Raw genomic sequence first — 23,861 nt, forward strand, 5'->3', positions numbered from 1 at the left:
GGGGGGAAGGCATAGAGGAGACGCGACGGCCACGGGAGAGACAGAGCGTCCACCCCCCAGCAACCCTCCTGCAGAAACCGGGAGCAAAAACGAGGGAGCTGAGCATTGTGCCGGGAGGCAAAGAGGTCCAGAAAGGGACGCCCAAACCTCCCGCACACAAGCCGAAACGCAACCGGGGTGAGAGACAACTCCAGAGAATCCGGAAAGCACCGACTCAGGGCATCCGCCACAAAGTTGTCCACTCCCCGAAGATGAACCGCCGTCAGAGACAGCAGATGGCCCTCCGCCCAACAAAATAGGGGCACCACCACCGCATTCAAAGACGCCGAACGAATCCCCCCTTGATGATTCAGATAGGCCACCGTCACCATATTGTCGGACCGCACCAACACGTTCCGATCGAGCAACAGAGCTCGGAAACCCATCACAGCCCGGGACACTGCCGTGAGCTCTCTCCAGTTGGATGACCGGCGGCTCTCCAGGATGGACCAACGACCTTGAAGGGAGCGAGACCCCAAGGTCACCCCCCAACCCAAGGCGCTGGCATCCGAAGTCAAGACCAGAGAAGGAGAAGACTGCAGGGGCAGACCTAAAGACAGATGATCCCTCACAGACCACCAAAGAAGAACCGGGAGGACCACTGGAGACACAGGAATGAGAATCTCCAAAGCGAGGGACCGGGGATCCCAAAGAGACAGAAGGTACACCCAAAGGGGGCGCAGATGAAACCGTGCCCATGCTACTGTAAAAACAGTCGCCGCCATCAGACCCATAAGACGCAACCAAAGGCGCACCGGAAAGGCTCCCCCCAACCAGAAACGATGAGCAAGGGATACCAACGTCGTCACCCGAGGTTCGGGGAGGAACACACGGTTCAGATCCGAACGGAATCGGGCCCCAATAAAAACCATGTGTGAGAAGTTGGCCTGATATGTAGTGCTCACTATTCTAGTGATCACTGTGTATCATTCCAAACGACCCTTATTGATGATTGGTTGTAAGTCAACCTTTTAGACCAGCTATCCTAGTAGCGTGGATACGAGCAGTCTTTAGGCTAAACTCTAGAGGGCGTGTTAAGCCAGCTGTTTACCATCACATATACCCCTTGAACACCAAGTGAAAGGACACCACACAAGTTGTTATGAAAATAAAAGGATATTTATTTATAACAAGACTACCCTGGCTCTTTATGAGTCAGGGAGCTAAGCACACTACAAAACTCTTAGGAAAATACTTCAGTTGCACAATTTACACAAATGCCCGAGGGGCACGAGAAACCATCTACACTAACAGTGAAATGCGAATGGTTAGAGTCTGGAGATACTGATTCCGGAGTGATCCGATCAGTGGGACTAAACGAAAAAGGAACTGGACACTTGTAGAGCGAACCTGCGATGGAGCACCGAGATGCTCGAGTTACCTAGCCCGGAGGCTGCGGCTGCGTGAAGTTCGTCAAGATGTCGGGAGTCCTCGTGTAGTCTCAGGAGCCTGAAAGAAGAAGTTGCTGGCAGGCGACCAGTGACGATGTTCAGAGCGATCCAAGCCTGGATCGGTGGTGAAGGAAAACCTGAAAGCAGAGGGGACTCAGTTCTCAACCGCTAGCCAGCGATCGTGTGGGTACCAGGAGGGTACCGGCTGAAGTCACCTCGACCAGGTGAGTGGGTGACGTCGGACTCGGCGGTTCCTCGGACCAGGAGGCGCGGCGGCGACCAGGATGGAGGGCGAGCTGTCCCACGAAGGTGTCTGCTGTCGATGATGCTGGGCCCAGGCAGGGGCAGCGGATCTTGGCAGTGGCAACCCAAGCGGGGGAGTCAAGATGGCATCGGGAGTGGACCAGGAGGGTCCGTGGTACTCCTCTGTTGAAGGGGAGCAAGAGCCAGTCTGGAGCAACCAGACTAGTGATGAAACAATCGTGGTGCGTCGTGAAGAGGGCCACAAGCCGGTCGGCAAGTGGTCGAACAACGCGGTGAACAACAAGGAGCGGAAGGGCCCCCACGCAGATCTCGGGGATGCTGGGGAGGCAGACTTCGATGCTGGAGCTGCTCAGGGTTAGGGCTTCTCAAACCCTAGGTGCACTCACTCGAGGGTCCCTCAGTGGGCGTGCTAGATAAGCGTCGTGCAGGTTCTGAAGATAGCCGGTCCCGCAGGTCTCGTCACACCTACGACTCTCAGCTGAGCTGATGAGGGAGGTAAAAGGTCAGAGATGGCAGGGAACTCGGGTCTCGTCGAGCTGGGCAGTCTTGATCCGTAGGAGAGACTTACAGCAAACCGCAAGCGCTTAGATGGTGCCTGCTGGTGCAGGGTGGCTACTCCTTAGCCACAAGGGAGAGTCTTCAGAAATAGTCAAGAGTTCCTTTCGTGGAAAGTAGTTCGTGATTCGGAGTTATCCGATTATCTGATTATCCAATTTGGGAAGGGGACTCGCTCCTACCTTTATTCTAAGAAAAAGGGGCTGGCCCGTGACTAGGTTCTACCTATGGGTGGAGCCAGGAGGGGGGTGGTTACACCCCTATCCTTTGTCCGGCTTCGCGCCGGCTCAGGGGCTGGTGTGCCCCCGAAACTGGTTTGAGCCGGGCTATGCACAGTGAGCACCGGGGTGCCACTTGCAATCACCTTCCTTTCAGCCCTGCCTACCTGGGATACACAAACCCTGTCTGGGACGGTGCTAACACCGCCCTCGACAGGAAACCCTTTGTCCAAGCTCCCCTTGCTGGAAGGTCCCCCAGCAGCAGGAGGTCAGACTTGTGTCTGGTGGCAGCATCCATTTTGTGATGCTGAGGCTTGAGTCAACTTTAACCGGGGTTCAAGGTTACTTCCATGTCGTGTCCCTCTAAAAGGGGGGAATGCTAACCCCGTCACCAGGACTGGCGAGGGGTTCGTATTCCCATCTGTATGACACCTTACTCGACATGTATAGGTGATGCGATGCCAAAGTTAGCAAATAACCGCAAGGATTATAATGTCTTAAAAGTAGTTGGCCCGCGTCACCATGGAACGGCTATTAGGGCTTGGTTCCGCAAGCCGTCGACGGGCTCAGCTCGCGCCAGAGCACCGTCCCACATGATTCCCTGCACTCTGCCTTCAGGATTGATAAGGCCTGCTATAGGAGTGACTGATAGGAATCCATGTGTCCATTTTAGGGTTTAGGTGTAGGATTACTACACCTACAGCAACGGGTGATTACACCACGTGGCCCCAGCTGTCGTGCAGCCAGTTGTGTCAGATTTGGGCGGCCATTCCAGGGGTGGCATAATACATGCTTCAGCCCCTGGTAGGCCCTGGGTACACCGATGCCCTGGATACCTGTGGTATGCTGAGACAGGGACTGACAAGGTGGCCCAGTTCCAATTAGTGGATGCACCTAACGTACATGTGTGTTAATTTCGAGAGAGAACAGCTAGGCTGTGGGTCTGATTGGCAGGCCCACAGCCGGAGAAAGTCGTAAACCAATGAAGCAAAAGCAAAAAATCTGGGTGATCATAGGATTGCAGACCCTACTCTCCTACATGACCCCCCCCCAAACTTTGGGACAATAAGCTAACCTTGACCAGGTGAGTCTTCTTGCTCTAAGTGGAAATACCTGGAGAGCCCATCTGCATTGCCATGATCAGTGCCAGGTCTATGCTCCACTGTGAAGTCCATACCCTGTAGGGAAATGGACCACCTAAGTAGTTTGGGGTTTTCACCCTTCATTTGATTTAGCCACAAGAGGGGCTTATGGTCAGTCTGAATCTTGAAGTGAGTGCCAAACAAGTATGGCCTCAACTTCTTGAGGGCCCAAACCACAGCAAAGGCCTCCCTCTCAATAGCTGACCAATTCTTCTCTCTGGGGGTCAGCCTCCTGCTAATAAAAGCTATGGGCTGGTCATGACCATCAAAATTCAGTTGCGATAGAACAGCTCCCACACCCAGCTCCGAAGCGTCTGTTTGGACAATGAATGGTTTGGAGTAGTCTGGACTCTTTAGGATAGGTGCTGTGCACATGGCCTGCTTTAGGTCATCGAATGCCTTCTGACAGCTTGCTGTCCACTGAACTTTTTTTGGCATCTTTTTACTTGTCAGGTCGTTTAGCGGGGTCACAATGGATCCATAATTTCTGACAAATTTCCGGTAATAACCAGTCAGGCCCAAGAAAGCTCGAACCTGAGTCTGGGTGGTTGGAGGAGCCCAGTCCTGGATGGCCTGTATTTTGCTCTCCAACGGTTGAACCTGGCCTCCACCTACAAGGTGGCCCAGGTATACAACCTGTGTCTGCCCTATCTGGCACTTGGTGGCCTTGATAGTGAGGCCTGCCTTCTGCAGGGCCTCTAACACTTTCCTCAGGTGGACCAGGTGATCCTCCCAGGTGGAGCTAAAGACAGCGATATCGTCCAGATACGCCGCACAGAAGTCGTCCAACCCAGTGAGAACTCGATTCACCAGCCTTTGGAAGGTGGCAGGTGCATTTTTCAAACCAAAGGGCATTACCACGAACTGATAATGCCCACCCGGGGTAGAAAATGCTGTTTTGGGCTTGGCCTCCTCAGCTAACCTGATTTGCCAATACCCAGCTGTCAGGTCAAACGTACTTAAGTAGTTGGCCGAGGCCAACCGGTCGATAAGTTCGTCTGCTCTTGGTATCGGGTGGGCGTCGGTCTTAGTGACCGCATTGAGACCTCTGTAGTCCACGCAAAACCTCATCTCTTTCTTACCGCCCTGGGTGTGAGGTTTCGGCACGAGCACTACGGGACTAGCCCAGGGGCTGTCCGAGGGTTCAATGACTCCCAGCTCCAACATTTTCTGCACCTCTGTCTTGATGCAGTCTCTGACATGATCAGGTTGCCGATAGATTTTACTCTTTACGGGCAGACTGTCCCCAGTGTCGACCTCGTGGGTACACCACTTGGTCTGACTGGGTGTCAGAGAGAACATATGTCGAAAGGATTGAAGAACCTGTTTACAATCCTCTTGTTGATGTCCAGAGAGGCTGCCACAAAAGACAACACCATCTACTGATCCATCGTCAGGGTTCTGAGAGAGCAGGTCTGGGAGAGGGTCACTCTCCTCCTCCTGTCCCTCATCTGTGGCCATGAGCAGGCCCATGCCCTCCCTGTCGACATATGCCTTGAGCCTGTTTACATGGAGCACCCTGTGGGGGCTCCGGGGAGTTCCCAGGTCTACCAAGTAGGTGACCTCTCCCTTTTGCTCAATGATCGTGTGGGGCCCAGACCATTTGTCTTTGAGTGCTGCTGGGGCTACTGGCTCCAGCACCCACACCTTCTGTCCAGGCTGGTACACAGTCAGGACAGCCTTTTGGTCGTGCCAAGCTTTCTGTAATTCTTGGCTCGCCTCAAGGTTTTTAGACGCCTTTTCCATGTACTCCGCCATCCGCGAGCGGAGACCGAGCACATAGTCCACAATGTTTGATGCCGGCTTTCTGAGAGGTCTCTCCCATCCTTCCTTTACCAAACAAAGGGGTCCCCTTACAGGATGTCCGAACAGAAGCTCAAAAGGGCTGTAGCCAACCCCCTTCTGCGGGACCTCTCTGTAGGCGAACAAGAGGCAGGGTATCAGGACATCCCATCTCCGCCGAAGCTTTTCAGGTAGTCCGTGAATCATCCCTTTTAGGGTCCGGTTGAATCTCTCAACCAGCCCATTGCATTGTGGGTGATAGGGTGTGGTGAACTTGTAGTTGACACCACATTCCTTCCACATAGCAGTCAGATATCCCGACATGAAGTTTGCACCTCTGTCTGAGACGACCTCCTTAGGGAAGCCCACTCTGGAGAACACTCCAAGTAGGGCCCGTGCCACCACAGGTGCCGTAGTGGTCCTAAGGGGAATAGCTTCAGGATACCTGGTGGCGTGGTCCACCACCACCAGTATAAACTTGTGCCCTGATGCTGTCTGGGGTTCCATTGGTCCGACAATGTCGATCCCCACTCGTTCAAAGGGTACCCCCACCACTGGTAGTGGTATGAGGGGGGCCTTTGTCGTGCCACCTGACTTACCACTGGCTTGGCAAGTGACACAGGAGCGGCAAAACTCCTTCGTATCTTCGGACATGTGGGGCCAGTGAAAGTGTGGAACAATTCTGTCCCAAGTCTTATTCTGGCCTAAGTGACCTGCAAGGGGAATCTCGTGGGCCAAGGTGAGAAGGAAACCTCTCAGAGACAAGGGGATGACCAGCCTCCTGGTCGCACCAGGTTTGGGGTCTCTTGCCTCAGAGTACAGGAGTCCATCGTCCCAGTACACTTTGTGGGTACCTGTGGCGTTCCCTGCAGCCTCAGCAGCGGCCTGCTGTCTGAGGGGTTCAAGTGAGGGGCAGTCTAACTGTGCCTTCCCCAGGTCTTCCCTGGAGGGTCCCCCTGAGCCCAGAAACTCAACCTGACCAGGTTCAAGCTCTTGCGGCTCAGTTTCCCTCAGTTCTTTAAGGTCAGCCTCCTCGGAGACTTGATCCACGACCTGGGGCAAGGGGGAAGGCGAAGCCTTACCCTTACTGCTCCTTTTCTTGGAAGGTGTCTGGTCCGTTCTTCCAGGATCCAGCACCTGTTCAGTGGGGCATCTTTTGGCCTGTGACCTGGTCACAGCAAGGACATGTGCTGGCAAACCTAACATTTCCATGTGAGTCCTCTGCTCCACTTCTGACCATTGTGACGTTTCCAAATCATTGCCCAACAGACATTCTACGGGGAGGTCTGAACTAACCACAACCTTTTTCGGGCCACTTACCCCTCCCCAGGAGAAATCAACAACTGCCATACTGTGATTGGTAGTGACGTTGCTGGCATTGGTCACTAGGTAACTGGTACCTAGCATGATCTGTCCAGGGTCCACGAAGTTAGGCGTCACCATGGTGACACTGGCACACGTGTCCCTGTAGGCCTGAGCCACTTTTCCATTTATCAAAGGTGTCTGCCTGTATTTGCCCAAAGTATTGGGACTGGCATCAGGGGACATATCCATATCCCCTGTACAGACAAGGACGGCCTGAGTGAGCGTGCCGACTAAGTCGTCACTCCCCTCGGTTCCCAAGGTTAACCCAACTAATGCCTTGGGAGGCGCACTACCACTGCTGACTGTACTAGGGGGCGCAGGTGCCTTAGGGGCTGCAGTGGTAGGAGTTTGCCCTCCTTTCTTGGTGCACTCACTAAACCAGTGAGTCTTACTTTTACAGTATTGGCACCACCTTTTTGACTGGCCTTCTTGAGTCTTCTTCTTCTGTGAAGCCTGACCCCCACCCTCTTTGGTTTGTTGGGGACCTGTCGAAGACTTCTGGTCATTTTGTTCGTTCTTGTTACCCTTTTGGTCTGCTTTCTTCTGACCACCCTGGTTCTGATTCTGGTTCTGCTTGACCCTTGTTCTGACCCATCTGTCTGCCTTCTTTCCCAATTCTTGGGGAGAGGTCAGATCCGAGTCGACAAGGTGCTGATGCAACAATTGGTTCTGACAGTTGTTTAAAATCTGTTCTCGCATGATAAGATTGTACAATCCTGTGTAATCAGTAACCTTGCTACCCAGCAACCAGCCTTCCAAAGCCTTAGTGGCACAATCGACAAAGTCAGCCCAATCCTGAGACTGAATTTTCTGGGTGTCCCGGAACAGCACCCGGTACTGTTCCGTGGTTAAGCCGAACCCATCAATCAGTGTGTTCTTCAGGACTTGGTAGTTGTTAGCATCCTCAGCTCTTGTAGTGAGGAGCTTGTCCCTTCCTTTACCTTCAAAGGAAAGCCACAGTATAGCTGCCCACTGACTTGGGGGGACGCACTGGACAGTGCAGGCCCTCTCCAAGGCAGTTATCCACTTGTGGATGTCGTCCCCTTGTTTAAAGGGGGGCACTATTTTACTCAGGTGTCTAGTGTCTATACCCCTGTCTTTCTCTCTATTGAGAATGCTGCCACCAGTGGGATCTAACCCACTTAATTTCTGCTCTCGGGCTAAGGCAAGTCTTTCTTTGGCGAGGGCAAGTTCTTCCCGCTCGATCCTCAGATTGACCTCCCGCATCTTCGCTTCATGCTCCCTCCTCTGAGGGGAAGTCATTCCTCTCTGAGAAGGTGCCTGAGAGACATGTGTATGGACCGATCTGCCAGAGCCTCTGGAGAGAGACCTAGCTCGTCCGTTCCCAAGGTTAAGCCTGCTTGAGCGTGGGCCCGGGGCTCCCCCAGTTCCATTCTCATGCCTGCTTAAGTTGGTCCTTGTAAGCCTGCCGACTACCACTGGACCTTTGTCTGCCTCGTCTCCCGATAACTCGTCCTCGTCCTCCTCCTCTGTGTGGAGGTCGAGGTCTGGGTCACCGAGGGTTCCCTCTAAGGGAGGCATGTTCCCATCTGCACTGGGGGGACCTGGGTTAGAGGACCTCCTAGCATCGTACGCCTCTAAGAGACCTATCAGTATTGCGATGGTAGGGTTAGAACCCTGGTTTAGCTTTCTGGAGGCACACAGTTGTCTCATCTCCTTGAAGCTAAGAGTTGCATATCGTGACACGACCTGTGGAGGGTCACTGACCACTAGGGGAGTCCCTGCAGACTCTCCGTGGACCGACATGCTTTTCTAGTGAGGTGTAAGTGTTGCACCTACCTACACTATGGGTTTACCTACTGATCCCTTGCTAAGAGTTGTAGTCAGGGTGTGCTAAGCCCTGTTACACTACAACAGCCGGTTCAGTAGAACTCGGAGTATTCTAAGTTAAGTTATATGTACCTGGGTACTTATGTGATCTTTCACTGCGATATTCTTAGGATACGTGTGTGGTAAAACAACAGCAAGCTCAAATCCCAACCGCTGCTCACCAATGTGAGAAGTTGGCCTGATATGTAGTGCTCACTATTCTAGTGATCACTGTGTATCATTCCAAACGACCCTTATTGATGATTGGTTGTAAGTCAACCTTTTAGACCAGCTATCCTAGTAGCGTGGATACGAGCAGTCTTTAGGCTAAACTCTAGAGGGCGTGTTAAGCCAGCTGTTTACCATCACATATACCCCTTGAACACCAAGTGAAAGGACACCACACAAGTTGTTATGAAAATAAAAGGATATTTATTTATAACAAGACTACCCTGGCTCTTTATGAGTCAGGGAGCTAAGCACACTACAAAACTCTTAGGAAAATACTTCAGTTGCACAATTTACACAAATGCCCGAGGGGCACGAGAAACCATCTACACTAACAGTGAAATGCGAATGGTTAGAGTCTGGAGATACTGATTCCGGAGTGATCCGATCAGTGGGACTAAACGAAAAAGGAACTGGACACTTGTAGAGCGAACCTGCGATGGAGCACCGAGATGCTCGAGTTACCTAGCCCGGAGGCTGCGGCTGCGTGAAGTTCGTCAAGATGTCGGGAGTCCTCGTGTAGTCTCAGGAGCCTGAAAGAAGAAGTTGCTGGCAGGCGACCAGTGACGATGTTCAGAGCGATCCAAGCCTGGATCGGTGGTGAAGGAAAACATGAAAGCAGAGGGGACTCAGTTCTCAACCGCTAGCCAGCGATCGTGTGGGTACCAGGAGGGTACCGGCTGAAGTCACCTCGACCAGGTGAGTGGGTGACGTCGGACTCGGCGGTTCCTCGGACCAGGAGGCGCGGCGGCGACCAGGATGGAGGGCGAGCTGTCCCACGAAGGTGTCTGCTGTCGATGATGCTGGGCCCAGGCAGGGGCAGCGGATCTTGGCAGTGGCAACCCAAGCGGGGGAGTCAAGATGGCGTCGGGAGTGGACCAGGAGGGTCCGTGGTACTCCTCTGTTGAAGGGGAGCAAGAGCCAGTCTGGAGCAACCAGACTAGTGATGAAACAATCGTGGTGCGTCGTGAAGAGGGCCACAAGCCGGTCGGCAAGTGGTCGAACAACGCGGTGAACAACAAGGAGCGGAAGGGCCCCCACGCAGATCTCGGGGATGCTGGGGAGGCAGACTTCGATGCTGGAGCTGCTCAGGGTTAGGGCTTCTCAAACCCTAGGTGCACTCACTCGAGGGTCCCTCGGTGGGCGTGCTAGATAAGCGTCGTGCAGGTTCTGAAGATAGCCGGTCCCGCAGGTCTCGTCACACCTACGACTCTCAGCTGAGCTGATGAGGGAGGTAAAAGGTCAGAGATGGCAGGGAACTCGGGTCTCGTCGAGCTGGGCAGTCTTGATCCGTAGGAGAGACTTACAGCAAACCGCAAGCGCTTAGATGGTGCCTGCTGGTGCAGGGTGGCTACTCCTTAGCCACAAGGGAGAGTCTTCAGAAATAGTCAAGAGTTCCTTTCGTGGAAAGTAGTTCGTGATTCGGAGTTATCCGATTATCTGATTATCCAATTTGGGAAGGGGACTCGCTCCTACCTTTATTCTAAGAAAAAGGGGCTGGCCCGTGACTAGGTTCTACCTATGGGTGGAGCCAGGAGGGGGGTGGTTACACCCCTATCCTTTGTCCGGCTTCGCGCCGGCTCAGGGGCTGGTGTGCCCCCGAAACTGGTTTGAGCCGGGCTATGCACAGTGAGCACCGGGGTGCCACTTGCAATCACCTTCCTTTCAGCCCTGCCTACCTGGGATACACAAACCCTGTCTGGGACGGTGCTAACACCGCCCTCGACAGGAAACCCTTTGTCCAAGCTCCCCTTGCTGGAAGGTCCCCCAGCAGCAGGAGGTCAGACTTGTGTCTGGTGGCAGCATCCATTTTGTGATGCTGAGGCTTGAGTCAACTTTAACCGGGGTTCAAGGTTACTTCCATGTCGTGTCCCTCTAAAAGGGGGGAATGCTAACCCCGTCACCAGGACTGGCGAGGGGTTCGTATTCCCATCTGTATGACACCTTACTCGACATGTATAGGTGATGCGATGCCAAAGTTAGCAAATAACCGCAAGGATTATAATGTCTTAAAAGTAGTTGGCCCGCGTCACCATGGAACGGCTATTAGGGCTTGGTTCCGCAAGCCGTCGACGGGCTCAGCTCGCGCCAGAGCACCGTCCCACATGATTCCCTGCACTCTGCCTTCAGGATTGATAAGGCCTGCTATAGGAGTGACTGATAGGAATCCATGTGTCCATTTTAGGGTTTAGGTGTAGGATTACTACACCTACAGCAACGGGTGATTACACCACGTGGCCCCAGCTGTCGTGCAGCCAGTTGTGTCAGATTTGGGCGGCCATTCCAGGGGTGGCATAATACATGCTTCAGCCCCTGGTAGGCCCTGGGTACACCGATGCCCTGGATACCTGTGGTATGCTGAGACAGGGACTGACAAGGTGGCCCAGTTCCAATTAGTGGATGCACCTAACGTACATGTGTGTTAATTTCGAGAGAGAACAGCTAGGCTGTGGGTCTGATTGGCAGGCCCACAGCCGGAGAAAGTCGTAAACCAATGAAGCAAAAGCAAAAAATCTGGGTGATCATAGGATTGCAGACCCTACTCTCCTACACCATGTCCTGAGACGGAGTCAGTTGACACTCGGGCAAGTTGATCAGGAAACCATGGGCCCGCAACGCCGAGCACACCACCTCCCTGGCCTCCAGCAACAGGACCCGAGATGGAGCATGGATCAACCAGTCGTCTAAATAGGGGTATACCATCACCCCTTGGAGATGAAGCCATGCGACCAAAGGCGCCACCACCTTCGTAAACACCCGTGGCGCCGACCGGAGACCGAACGGCAAGACCATGAACTGGAAATGACGTCCCTGAACACAAAACCTCAGAAACCTGCGGGACCGAGGATGGATCGGTACATGGTAGTACGCATCCTGAAGGTCGAGGGTACACATGAAGTGCCCCGGCAGTACCAACGGAATTATCCTTTGTAAAGTCTCCATGCGGAAAGGAATTCTGGCCACCCATTTGTTCATAACCCGCAGATCCAAAATTAAGCGGAAACCCCCCGTGTTCTTTGGAACCAGAAAGACCAGGGAATAGAAACCCAACCCCGTCTCCAACGGGGGAACCTCCTGAATGGCACCTTTTCGAAGAAGGTCCAGAAGCCCGAGAGAAAGATGAGACCGCTTTACGCGACTCGAAGGCCAAGGAGTCGGCCGAACACCCGAGTCCGGAGGCGGAGTTGTAAACTCCAGAACATAACCCTGGCGAATGATGTCCAACACCCAGACGTCGGAACAAGACTGAACCCAGGCAGCCAGGAAGAAGCGCAGCCGCCCTACAACCAACAACCCGGGAACCACCGCCAAAGAGTCAGGAACGTGGCTTGGCAGGTGGAGGGGATTTAGCCTTACGGTCCCGACCACGGCCAGAAGCAAACCTACCCTGGCCTCTCACAAACTGTCTACGAGAAGCAGGGCGAAAGAAAGATTTGGGTTTAGAAGGGACAGGAGCAGTAGTAGAGATCTTAAAGGAAGAGGAATGCTTCTTTTCCTTAAACAATTTGTGTAACTTCGCCTCCAACTCCCCCCCAAACAACATAGTACCCTGAAAGGGCAACCTCAAAGCGCATGCTTTCTGCGCAGAGTCAGTCTTCCAGTCCTTAAGGACAAGACTGCGCCGTGCAGCCACACAAGCTCCCCCGGAAAGAGCCGAAGCACGCACAACGTCAAAGGAGACATCAGATAGCAGTTCCACCTGACGCTCAATCTGCTCCAGCAAACCAGAACAGTCCGTGGCATTATCCATAGACTGATAGAGGGACTTCAGGTCAGACAACAGTGACTGCGACACATAAGTCCCGTAGATGCCTGCTCGTAAGGCCAGGTGGGAACCAGAATACACTTTACGGAGCGCCACATCCGCCTTCTTGTCAACCGGATCCTTCAGTACAGCATCCTCAGCAAGGGAAGTACGCCCCACCAAACTAGCCACAAACGAGTCAATAGGAATCGAATCAGGCAGTTCAGCAGCCATATCCTGCAGAGGATAGAGTTTAGTCATGAAGCGCGGAATCAGGATGCGATCCGGATCAGCCCACTCGCGCTTCAAAACATCTCGGATGAAGGGATGGACAGGGACATCGACAGTGGCAGCACTCTGAAATTGTCGCAACAAAGGGCCCCTAGAGGTACTAGGCGCGTCTCCGTCAGGGAACCCCATGTTCTCTTTAACATGCTGCACAATTGCGGACATAGTCTCCTTGTCCACATATTTGCCTTTTAACTCCTCCTCTCCCAAACCCGCAGACTCATCGCCACTAGAGTCCGAAGAAACAGGAGCAGGACACCTGCGACGGGATCCAGCATCACCCATCTCAGACAAAGTCTCCCTGATCAAGCGCTTAATATGCGCATCAGCACCAGTATCACGGCGCCTGGATCTGGCAGGAGAGGGAGACCTGGAAGCACTAGAGGAAGAGGACGACCTCTCCCGGTGATGACGTTTCCTGGAATGTTTTCCCATCACAAAAACACACCAACAACAGCAATTTTACCAGAGATAATAACCGCTATGCGGTACTCACCCCAAACGCTCGTTTTTAAACGAGTTTCCCCAAAGCTGGCAATCACGAGGCGCCTGACTTCCGTCCCCACGCTCAAAAACCGGAAGTCAGGCATGACAACATCCGGCCGGGGAATCAGCTCCATCCAATCAGAGGAGCAGCGCGGCCGTGCCCCCCAGCAAGCCCAGCAGGCCGGGAGAGGCGGCCATCGGGCCAGGAGAGAACCAACGCGGTATTACACCGCCGCGAGGTCCGGAAATGAAGAGGCCCGCGCCACTCCCCCCAAGCCCAGCAGGGAGGGAGAGGCAAACAGCGAAGGGCCGCCGGCACCAGGTAAGACCCAGCAGCCACAACGCCACATCCAGAAAGAAGGCAGGAGCGCCCACGCTCCTGCCGCGTCCTCACACTGTCAGGATGACAGAAAAAAGAACAGGAGGAATGCTGGGACGGTACTCCTTAAGTACTCCCAGTGGGAGGGGGAGGGTAGGTCCAGCATTCCTTCGTTCTTTTTTCTGTCAGTGAGATAGTAGATCTCACTTGTCCATGACGGTGTCGAGGACGGAGGGACCTGGGGGTAATGCATGGTTATGACGCAATTGTGGATGGGACCGCATTGTAGAGGCACACGTGGTTCAACCATGCGAGCCTCTGTCATGCAACCCCTGCAGAAAGGGCCATGTCCAACAATTATACATATTTATACATGTGTGTGTATAGCGGTGGTCTTCAAACTTTTTTATGTTGTGCTCCCCCCAGAGGAAAAAAAATCAACATGCCCCCCTCAAAATTGTTCACTATGATTTTATTATATTGCCAACATTTAAATATATCTAGACTTACTTGAATGTTGCAGTGAAGTTCTGTTACCGGTTTATAAATGCAATCACATACATGATTGCCACACATACTATTCTGGTTAGGCAGCCCTTGCTAATGTGTGACAGTATCCACAGTGCGATTATAAGACATGGGAGTGGGGATTTTGAAGAATACTTGGAGTCCCTTCCCTTTTGATATATGCTAGGATATAGATGACAAAATATGTTAGTGATGGCCCATTACAGAGCTGCTCACTGCGGCTCATTTCTGTCTCCTTAAAACAAAGCACTGTTATCAGCATAATGCTTCTTTTGGACAGATCTTGTCACCCCAATGAGATCAATTGAGACCCCCTAGTGGGGCCCGCTTCCCAGTTTGAAGAGCCCTGGTGCAGAGAGTCAGTTCAGTGGTGTAGCTAGCCCTTTGGCCGCCCGTGGCGGTCTCTGAGTTTGCCGCCCAGTGGCGGACTGAGTGAAAAGCAGGCGGGGGCGTGCTGGCGGGTTCGTTTGCCATCACGCCGCGGCCGATTGAAGAGGGTGGGGGGAGGGAGCTCCTGGCGTGAGACTGTAGGTAAGAGCGGTGGGAGGCCGCCACCCCCAAAACTCTTGCCGCCAGGGGCAGACCACCCCCCTTACTACGACGCTGAGTTAGTTCGATTTTCGGTGTGATTTGTGTATTTTTTGAACACTACATACCAACACTGTCCCTGAAATGTCCTCGGTTCACCCCCCGCCATATTAGTATTGTGAGGGGCAACGCAGCGGGTGGAAAGACCGTCAGCCGCTATTCCGCAGGTCGGATTGCCGACCGGGCTGAAAGTGGACACAATATGGTGGTGGTGCCTTGCAGGCACCGCCATCCATATTATGATGGTTGCCTTTCCATGGCGGAGTCTCGGCATGCGGAGATGGGCATTGAAAGCCTGTTGCGGGCACCTGGGAGGGTGTGGGGGGTGGGTGGTTGCACTGGGGGGTACCTATGGTACTCCCCTTCTTTGGCATACACAAGGTGGCAGGCACCGCGCGGTGCCTGTCACGTTGTGCATACCAAAGCACAACAAGCATATATTGCATTGCGGCGGGTGCTGCTTACAGCACCGCTCGCCACAATGTAATATATGTGGGATGCGACCACCAGGGTGGCGGTCGCACCCTTATTGCCATAGCGGGACTGCCGCAACCCTGGCGGTCGGTCCCGTGAACCGTTTCGGTGGGGGGGACAAAGTCCGCCCCTTACCGTAATGGACCCCTTGGTGTCAAACAGAAGAGAGAGAGATGTAACCCTACAGTTAGTCACTGAATGGTAAACAGTCAAAATATCGAATTTTAAATATCGATATTGCAAAATATGGAGTTTTAAATATCGAGTGGACATATCGACTTTCAAAAATATAGTAGTGCAGAATATCGAAATGCAGGTAAGAAATATCGTTTTTCATAATATCGAAGTTAGTATTATCGACAGTCATAATACGTTGTTAAAAATATCGATTTCTTTTTAGTGTTTTAAGTGTTAATATATGTGTTAAAAGTATGTATTATTTTTGTAATGTATGTTTGAATTTTTTGAAAGTAATGAATTTTATGTTAAATAATTTTTGCATAATTTAAATCCGTAGTGGGTTGTGGGTTTATAGGGGAATAGGGTGGGAAGTAATTTAATTATAATATATTTTTAAAGAATTATTTTGAATTAATTAATTATATGTTAATTACCTTTTGCGTAATTTAATTCTGTAGAAGGTTGTGGGTTTATAGTGGAATAGGGTGGGAAGTAATTTAATTGAAATTAATCAATTAAATATTTTATTAATCAATAATGTAGTATTTAATAATTTATATTGTCAATTAAGTTAATTAATTTATTACTAATTAATTTATAAATTGATTACCAACAATTATTAATTAACGGGTAATTATGTTAATTGTGTACTTTTTTTAGCAGTGGGTTGAGGGTTGATAGGGGAGTAGGGTAGGAAGTAATTTAGTTTTAATGTAATTTTTATTATGTTTTATATAATATTTATTAAAAGTTATTTTATAGTGTTAATTGTGTGAATTAATTTAGATTTGATGGTTAAGAATGCTATTTTTAATTCTTATTAGTTAATCAATTAATTGTTAATTAATTATGTTAATTTAATAATATTTTACAATATTGTAGGTGACGTTTATAGGGAAAAATGGTGGGAGGTAAATTAATTTTGAAAAAATAATTACTTGTTAATAAATGTTAATTATAATGCAGGAGTTGGTATACTAAATTATTTCCCTACGCCATCCAACACTTTCCCTACTGTTACACTTGGTGGAGTGGGAATATTAATTTTTACCTACCCGCTATCCAACACTTTCCCTACTGGTGCACTCACCGGAGTGGGAATAGTACATTTTACCCTCCCGCTATCCAACACTTTCCCTACTGTTGCACTCACTGGAGTGGGAATATTAATTTTTACCCACCCGCTATCCAACACTTTCCCTACTGGTGCACTCACCGGAGTGGGAATAGTAATTTTTACCCACCCGCTATCCAACACTTTCCCTACTGTTGCACTCACTGGAGTGGGAATAGTAGTTATTACCTTCCCGCTATCCAACACTTTCCCTACTGTTGCACCCACTGGAGTGGGAATAATAATTTTTTCCCACCCGCTATCCAACACTTTTCCTACTGTTGCACTCATAGGAGTGGGAATAGTAATTTTCACCCTCCTGCTATCCAACACTTTCCCTACTGTTACACTTGGTGAGGTGGGAATAGTACATTATTCCCACCCGCAATCCAACACTTTCCCTACTGTTGCACTCACTGGAGTGGGAATAGTAATTTTTACCCACCCGCTATCCAACGCTTTCCCTACTGTTGCACTCACTGGAGTGGGAATAGTAAGTTCTACCCACCCGCTATCCAACACTTTCCCTACTGTTTCACTCGCTGGAATGGGAATAGTAATTTTTACCCACCCACTATCCAACACTTTCCCTACTGTTCCACTCACTGGAGTGGGAATAGTAATTTTTATCCACCCGCTATCCAACACTTTCCCTACAGTTGCACTCATTGGAGTGGGAATAGTAATTTTATTCCCTATGCCATGCAACGTTTTCAGTATTCTTATATTTAATGTAGTGTAAAATATATTTTTTTTAAAATATATATATTTTAATGTTTTAACTTATTGTATATAATGTATTTTTATATGTATATTATAGGTTTATTTATATACATATATATATGTATATATATGTAATTATATTTTAAATTATGTTTTAAACATTTTATAAATAAAAATATGAATTATTTTTAAAATTATTAAGTTAATATGTATAAAAAATGCATGTTTCTTTTTTTTACATAACATTTATTATTTATTAATTTTAAAGTTTTTTTAATTACTTTTAAGTACATTACTTAATTATATTTATTATTTAATTAATTTTATATTACTTTTAAGACATTTAAAAAAGTCGATATTTAAGCAAATTATATTGTTAACAATGATATTTAGGATTCAATATTTTTGTACTTACCTGTTTGTAGATAGGAAGTCGATATTCTGTCACTCGATATTTTTACCTCGATATTGTGGCAGCTCGATATTCTGTCTGTGATCCCTCTGAACTGCACTATATGCAGCTCTGGACTCAAATCTGGGTTTGCCCTCTCAAACAAATTGTTTGACCCCTGGGCCATCGCTTTACTTCACTATGTATCATTGCCCTTAACAATTCAGCCTGACAGCATATTGAAGTAATTTAATTTGCTGTGCAAAAGCCTCACACATATATATATTGTATTGTATTATATTGTATTGCAGCATTTATTTAGCGCTTACTACCCCTATGCAGGGTGCAAAGCGCTTGCCTGCATGAGTAGCATGCTGCACCATGTAGGGTGTGCGCCTGGAAGGATGCTGCTTTTGTTTTGATCCTATGTGGGAAGTGTTTGCATGTTGTGCGTGGTAACCACTGAGGTGCGGTTATGGGACGCAGCGCATAGCAGAACGTTGGATGATGACGTGTAAGAGGAAGGTGTGCCGTTGTATGGTTTTTAGTATGCAGGTAGCTTTGAACAGCTCTGCAGGTCCGTTTATGGTATTTCACATGACATAGTGTATATCCGGTTTCAGGGCCGGACTGGGAACCACAACTGGCCCTGGCAAAGAGCTCGGCTGCCTCCCCCCCCCCCACCTCGCCCCCAGGCGGGTGGCGGGTGCCACCGAGGTCATTGCCATGGACGGTTTTCGACCGATTTTGTTACAAGGCCGAAACGGCCCTGTAGCAAAAAAGGCCTCCAGGGGCCCAAAACCGGCCGGCACCCGTGCGGCACACCGGGGCATTGCCCGGTGCCCGCTATGGCCAGTCCGGCCCTGTCCGGTTCCCACACAAGGTTGTCCAATCTGAGATTTTGTTCGTAGTTGAAGTCCAGAGCTGGCATGGTTTGAGAGAGAAAAGTGGAGAGATCTGTATATAAAGTTATTATGCATGCCAATATTTTAGAACAGCAAAAGGGGAGATTTTAAAAACAAAATCGGTGGAATGCATTTTCCCCATTGAACCTCTGTTAAAGTAGAGACAGCTGTAATAAAGCCTGATTCGGGTCTATTGGCATGTATCCGTTATTATAAAATGATCTTGCTTCACAGTTAATAACAATGTAGGTCAGAATGAATATAGAACACAGCAGACTGAAACATTTTGGGTAACTTGTGGCAAAGTTGCCAGGGCATTGGGGTATTTTTGAATGTTTCATGTTTAAAAATATTACTTTCAATGCATGTCACTCCCTTCAGTGATATAATGAAATGTGCTTAATTCAGACACTGAGAAATGTTCACACAGATTTTTTCTTTCTACATTTTTTTCAATTTTTTTGATGACATTGTTTACTTGTTTTACATTTTGATTAGCTCGTGTTTTGGCTCTTAGTCTCAAGCCAGACCCCTTGGTCGGTTCTCCCCAAAGGCTGTCTGTGCCCCCCTCCCCCAGAAGTCATGTAGTGTCTCTACGCCCTTGAACACAATCCTCTGCTTTTCTCACCATTGTGCCGCTCACGTCACTGTGTTGTCCTGATATATGTTTATCTGGCTCCCACGTGCAGCAATTCATGCGTAATGACTCAGACCAACAAAGGTACCTGAGAGCTGCACATAAGCACACAGTTACTATTGTTACATTTCCGATTGCAGGCAGGGCGCCAGCAAGAGGTCTGTCAGAGACAGGAAGTCAGCGCCAGGGCGTCTCTGCAGCCAGATTTGAATGTGGCCCGGATGAGTCAGCCCCGTCCGGCATGAGAGCAGCGCTCACTCTCCGAGTTCAGACAAACAGATCCAGCCTACTGTCCCAGAATCCATTTTGTAACTTCACCGCCCAATTGTGTCTAGCAAACTGCAGACACTGCTCGTGGTTGTTTCTGCGGGAATTTGCTGGCGTTCCCCAGATATTCTGGGAAACTCAGGGCTGCAGAGCATTGCATGTCGTGCCGCATATGGACATGCTCTGTACACCAAGTGCTCTTACAGGCATTAAGCAAAATAAATCTGGTGATGTAGCCTAGATGCCTTCATTAAAAATAATCCCATTGCATTCTGCGCTAAAGCTACATATAGCAATGCACCATTATACCCACCCGTCAATCCTGACCTCTTGATCGAATGACAAATAGAGAGACAAACACACAAGCCTTCTCCTCATTTACATGTATCTATTACATGTATTCATGTATGTCCTGGGTTCTGCCATGGCATCTTATCTTAACTTGAGTTATAAAGTGCATAGCTATCCTAAGGCTTCCCAGCTCTGTGAGAGTCAAAGCGATCACCTACGGAACTAGAAAATGCCTCAAAATACTGGGGCAATAGCCAAGTTTGAAGACGCTCTCTGAATCTGACCTCGTCCAACTCCATCCTCACTCTCAAACTTTCCTACGGTAGATATTAACAACTGAGTTGGCATAAATGACAATATTTTCAAACTGGGCTTCTCCATATGACACAGTATACAGAAACAGTCTTATTATAGAAAGAAAACACAAACTGACAGGTGGGAAGTGGTGAAAGCGAGAATGAGAGAAAGTGCTGCGGCGTTGACACTGATACTGAGAGTCAATGGTGGTTTTGCTCTGAGTCAGTCATTTTCTCTCACCACTGATGGTGTTTAGGCATTGAGTCATCCTTTCTGTGCAACAAACGCCTCATCACTCACCTGTCCATGTTTCGACTCCTGGCGTGGTCCGCACAGCGCTGTGATTCACCCTCTGAGACTAAATGTGGAGCAGAGACAAAGTACCCCGCTACGGCCGTTGCCGGAATAAAAACTGCCCGGCTTGCTGCACCACCCCAAAACATCCACGCCCCCTCCATGGATGAAAGGGTTTGGGGAGGTCTTCCGAACTGGCCTCTTTTGAAAAATGTAACTGATGTGTGTGTGGGGTGTTTACATATTCAAAAAGATACTTCTGTAAAGTTGTGTACATGCTGATTGGCAGATGGTTTACTATCTTTAACCCTATGACTTAAATCTCCACCTCATTAACTTCCGTCTGTATGGGGCTCGCCGCTTCAGCACTCACCAAGTCAGACCTGGTTTACTTCTTTATTTACGAAATTAATAATACATTACACATTATGCACCTAGTAATATGAGAAAGAAGCTGAGAAATAAACTGAAGGAAGGGTGTGACAAGTTTGCATGCTGATTAATTTAAGTCATCAAGTTGGTCATATCCCAGTCTCTGCAGAAATTTGCAGAAAAAGTGGTTATGCCCAGGTAGATTGTTTTGGTTCAGAGCTGCTAGAAATTTCAGGGTACGTATTTTATCCACCAAGCTTTTAATTGTGGGGTTAGATAATCACAGGTTATGTGCAAAAATGTATTTGCCAATGCAGAGAGCCAAAAATAATTTTTTTGTTAAAATTCGGTGTTCTACCTCACCCGGTAAATGGGCAACAGATCTAAAGTCATCATTTAAGATAGCGAGTCAGAGATTGCCCCGGAGTAGTTACTGAGTTTCATACAGGTGTCAAACGTATGTATCTGCTCTATCCCATGCTTGCCATCTCAAACAATCACCCTTGTGCCCATTACATTTGACGGTTTTCCCAGGAGTACGTCAAATATGATCCTGTAGGTTATAGTGCTGCATTCTGAATTTCAAGCCATCATAATTGGGTGAGCATCTGTAGATGAATGATTTAAGTGTAATCTAGAGAGTGAGGCAATATGAACATTTGCCAGCCCAGATTAAGGGCCTGATTACGAGTTTGGGTGGGCCACCATGCCAGCGCCCTGCTCCAGGACCCCCAAACCCGACCACTTGCCACCCACCAGATTACAAGTAATCTCATGGTCTGGCGGGCGGTCCTTTGACGTTTCCATGGCAGTGCCTATTAAACAAACTCCCCAATGCGAATGCCAAAGCCTGTAAAGTCCATGCACAGGGGCAACAGGGGGCCTGGTACATCCCCCTTTATTTCCCCATCTCCAGCCTTTTCTTGGTGGGCTCACCTCCATGAAAAGGCTGGTGGTGGGGAAGCTTGTAATATGCCTGGCGGTGCCGCAGCAGCACCGCCATGATTATTGCTTCCACAGACTGCCGCAACACTGCCAGGGACCACACATCCTTGGCTGTTGCCGCGGTCCCAAAATGCTATGACCGACGCACCTGTAATAGGCTGTCCGACCGCTGCGGCGGTCCCTGACTGCCACTGCACCTCCATCACTTGTTCCGTCATCCGTAATCATGCCCTAAGAAATCATCTTCCGTGGAAATTGATGGCCTGGTAGAGCCCATAACGGTATGAATCATATGAGTATCTCTGAGGTGACTTCTCTATGCTAACGAAATCACAGCTTTAAAGGTACTTAAAAAAATCTAGTATAAGAGATACCAAATCTAGAGCCTTGTATATCATTGGGCAGGTCACCAACAGTAGTTGCAAACTGCACACTGCCTGGTTGTGATGAAGTCTGGCTAAAATTAAATATTAATGGCATTATTCACGGAATTTCAGGAATTTCACATTCCTCTTGTTATGCAAAATGACCTCTCTATGCCACGACACGTAATTAAGCTGCAATTCAGAGGCATCCTGGAAAAGTTCCAATCTCCTGCTGTTAGTAGTGAGGGGCTGTTTATTGATGTTTCTGATACAGTTGTTTTTTTCTTCTTTGATTGTAACATGTGGAATTTGCTGAGTTTTAATTTTCTCACGAATCTGAACATATCCATACGGGTGTCTGCATAATTAAAGTCGCACACAGGACTGTAAGACAGTCCCAAACTCAGTGTTCATCTCTCTGCCACTGATAGATGAAGGTCGGTCAAATTCACTACTGAGTTGGCGTCTGGACTTGTTTCTGATTCTGGTAGCGATTCCATCTTCCCCTCGTTTGTTTTTTTGGTGGTTTGCTTCCCTTGTTTCTTTTGTTTTTGGGCCAGTCTGCCCTCGGGGTCTCAGTGTGTCCCTTCGATCTTGGCACAAGCAATCTACTTCCTGTGCGAGGGACAGTTTGGTAAACCCCGAACCGGGTGTCCTGGATGTTTCACCTTCAGGGTCACTTTCCGCCGCCCAGCTCAAATGCGATACTGAGGTACCTCACTGGCATCTTTATGGAAAGCTCAATTCTGATTTCCTCTGGCCTTTACCGCATCATACTTTCGGGCGAACGTGAATACCTGCCCATTCTGATAATCAACCCTGTCTCTTTCGAACTTGAATGCTTTACGTCTTTTGATGATATATTCATCTTTCTGCAAGCGTACAATCATATCCTCCCTGAGTTTTTGTTATTTGTTCAGTCATTTCCAATTTGCATATTTCAGCCTCCAATAACTCAACCTGGGCTTGCAGTTTAGCGTGGTCGCTTTCGGCGTACTTTACGAGTATCCTGAACAACTTGCTTGAAGACTCGAGATTGCAGTCGGCCCATTCCGCAAGCATATCCGGGTCCGGATTGTCGTAACGTGGTGCTAAGGTAATCCGCAAGCCTCTAGGTATCCTGCCGACCTCCAAGGAGTGGGACAAAGATTTGTGCTCCCACCACTTGGACTGTTCAGAGCGCATGAGTTTTTCCAGTTTTCTAAAGGCGTCTTTGATATTAGAATTTGCAGTAGGTGTAATACTCATTTGTATGTCAGTCATGACCACCCTGCCGGAGAGTCATTAAACATAGCGTTGGCCGCCTCCTCGCTGTTGTTCATACGTCAGCGGACATTGTTGCCTAAAGTTGTGGCAAGAAATGGACAATTTTGAAACGGCCGCTAGTTATCGGGATCAATATCCAAACTAGCGCTGTGCACACTCCCCAACTGGCTTGTCTGTTGAGTCCTACCTTCGTAGAATGCTTGGCGCTCGATCCGGTCATCTGACACAGGTCACGCAGACTTCCACCAACAGGCAGGACAATTGACAGCGTCCAGGGACTATGTATATATATATATATATATATATATATATATATATATATATATATATATATATATATATATATATATATTATCTACTGGCGGTCGCCAGTAGATAGTTATAGTTAGGACCGTGTTTCCATAGGAAATCCGCAACATTCTATTTGGAATAACTTTGGCGCCGGTTGACGAATCCTCGCAAAATTTTCAAAATAGGTGGGGCACTCCGCTCCGCTCCTACCCTGAAAGTCTCGGGGGGATTCGTCAAGCGGGGGCCGAGAAAAAAGGGGGGTCCCAAAACATGTTTTCCCC

The 23,861-nt window shown here is 49.1% G+C and overlaps 1 protein-coding gene across 1 annotated transcript in view; it reads right to left on the reverse strand.

The window, feature by feature from the left end:
* The window catches only part of AICDA (activation induced cytidine deaminase), a 50,954-nt gene extending 30,391 nt beyond the window's left edge, over positions 1 to 20,563 (reverse strand). Inside the window, exon 1 of the mRNA XM_085614624.1 lies at positions 20,348 to 20,563. Within this exon, the coding sequence (XP_085470750.1) occupies positions 20,348 to 20,505 (158 nt within the window). The 5' untranslated portion in view covers positions 20,506 to 20,563. The remainder of the gene's footprint in view (positions 1 to 20,347) is intronic.
* Positions 20,564 to 23,861: the final 3,298 nt, after the last annotated feature.

The sequence above is a fragment of the Triturus cristatus genome, chromosome 7 (genome assembly GCF_964204655.1).
Source record: "Triturus cristatus chromosome 7, aTriCri1.1, whole genome shotgun sequence".
Taxonomy (NCBI): domain Eukaryota; kingdom Metazoa; phylum Chordata; class Amphibia; order Caudata; family Salamandridae; genus Triturus; species Triturus cristatus.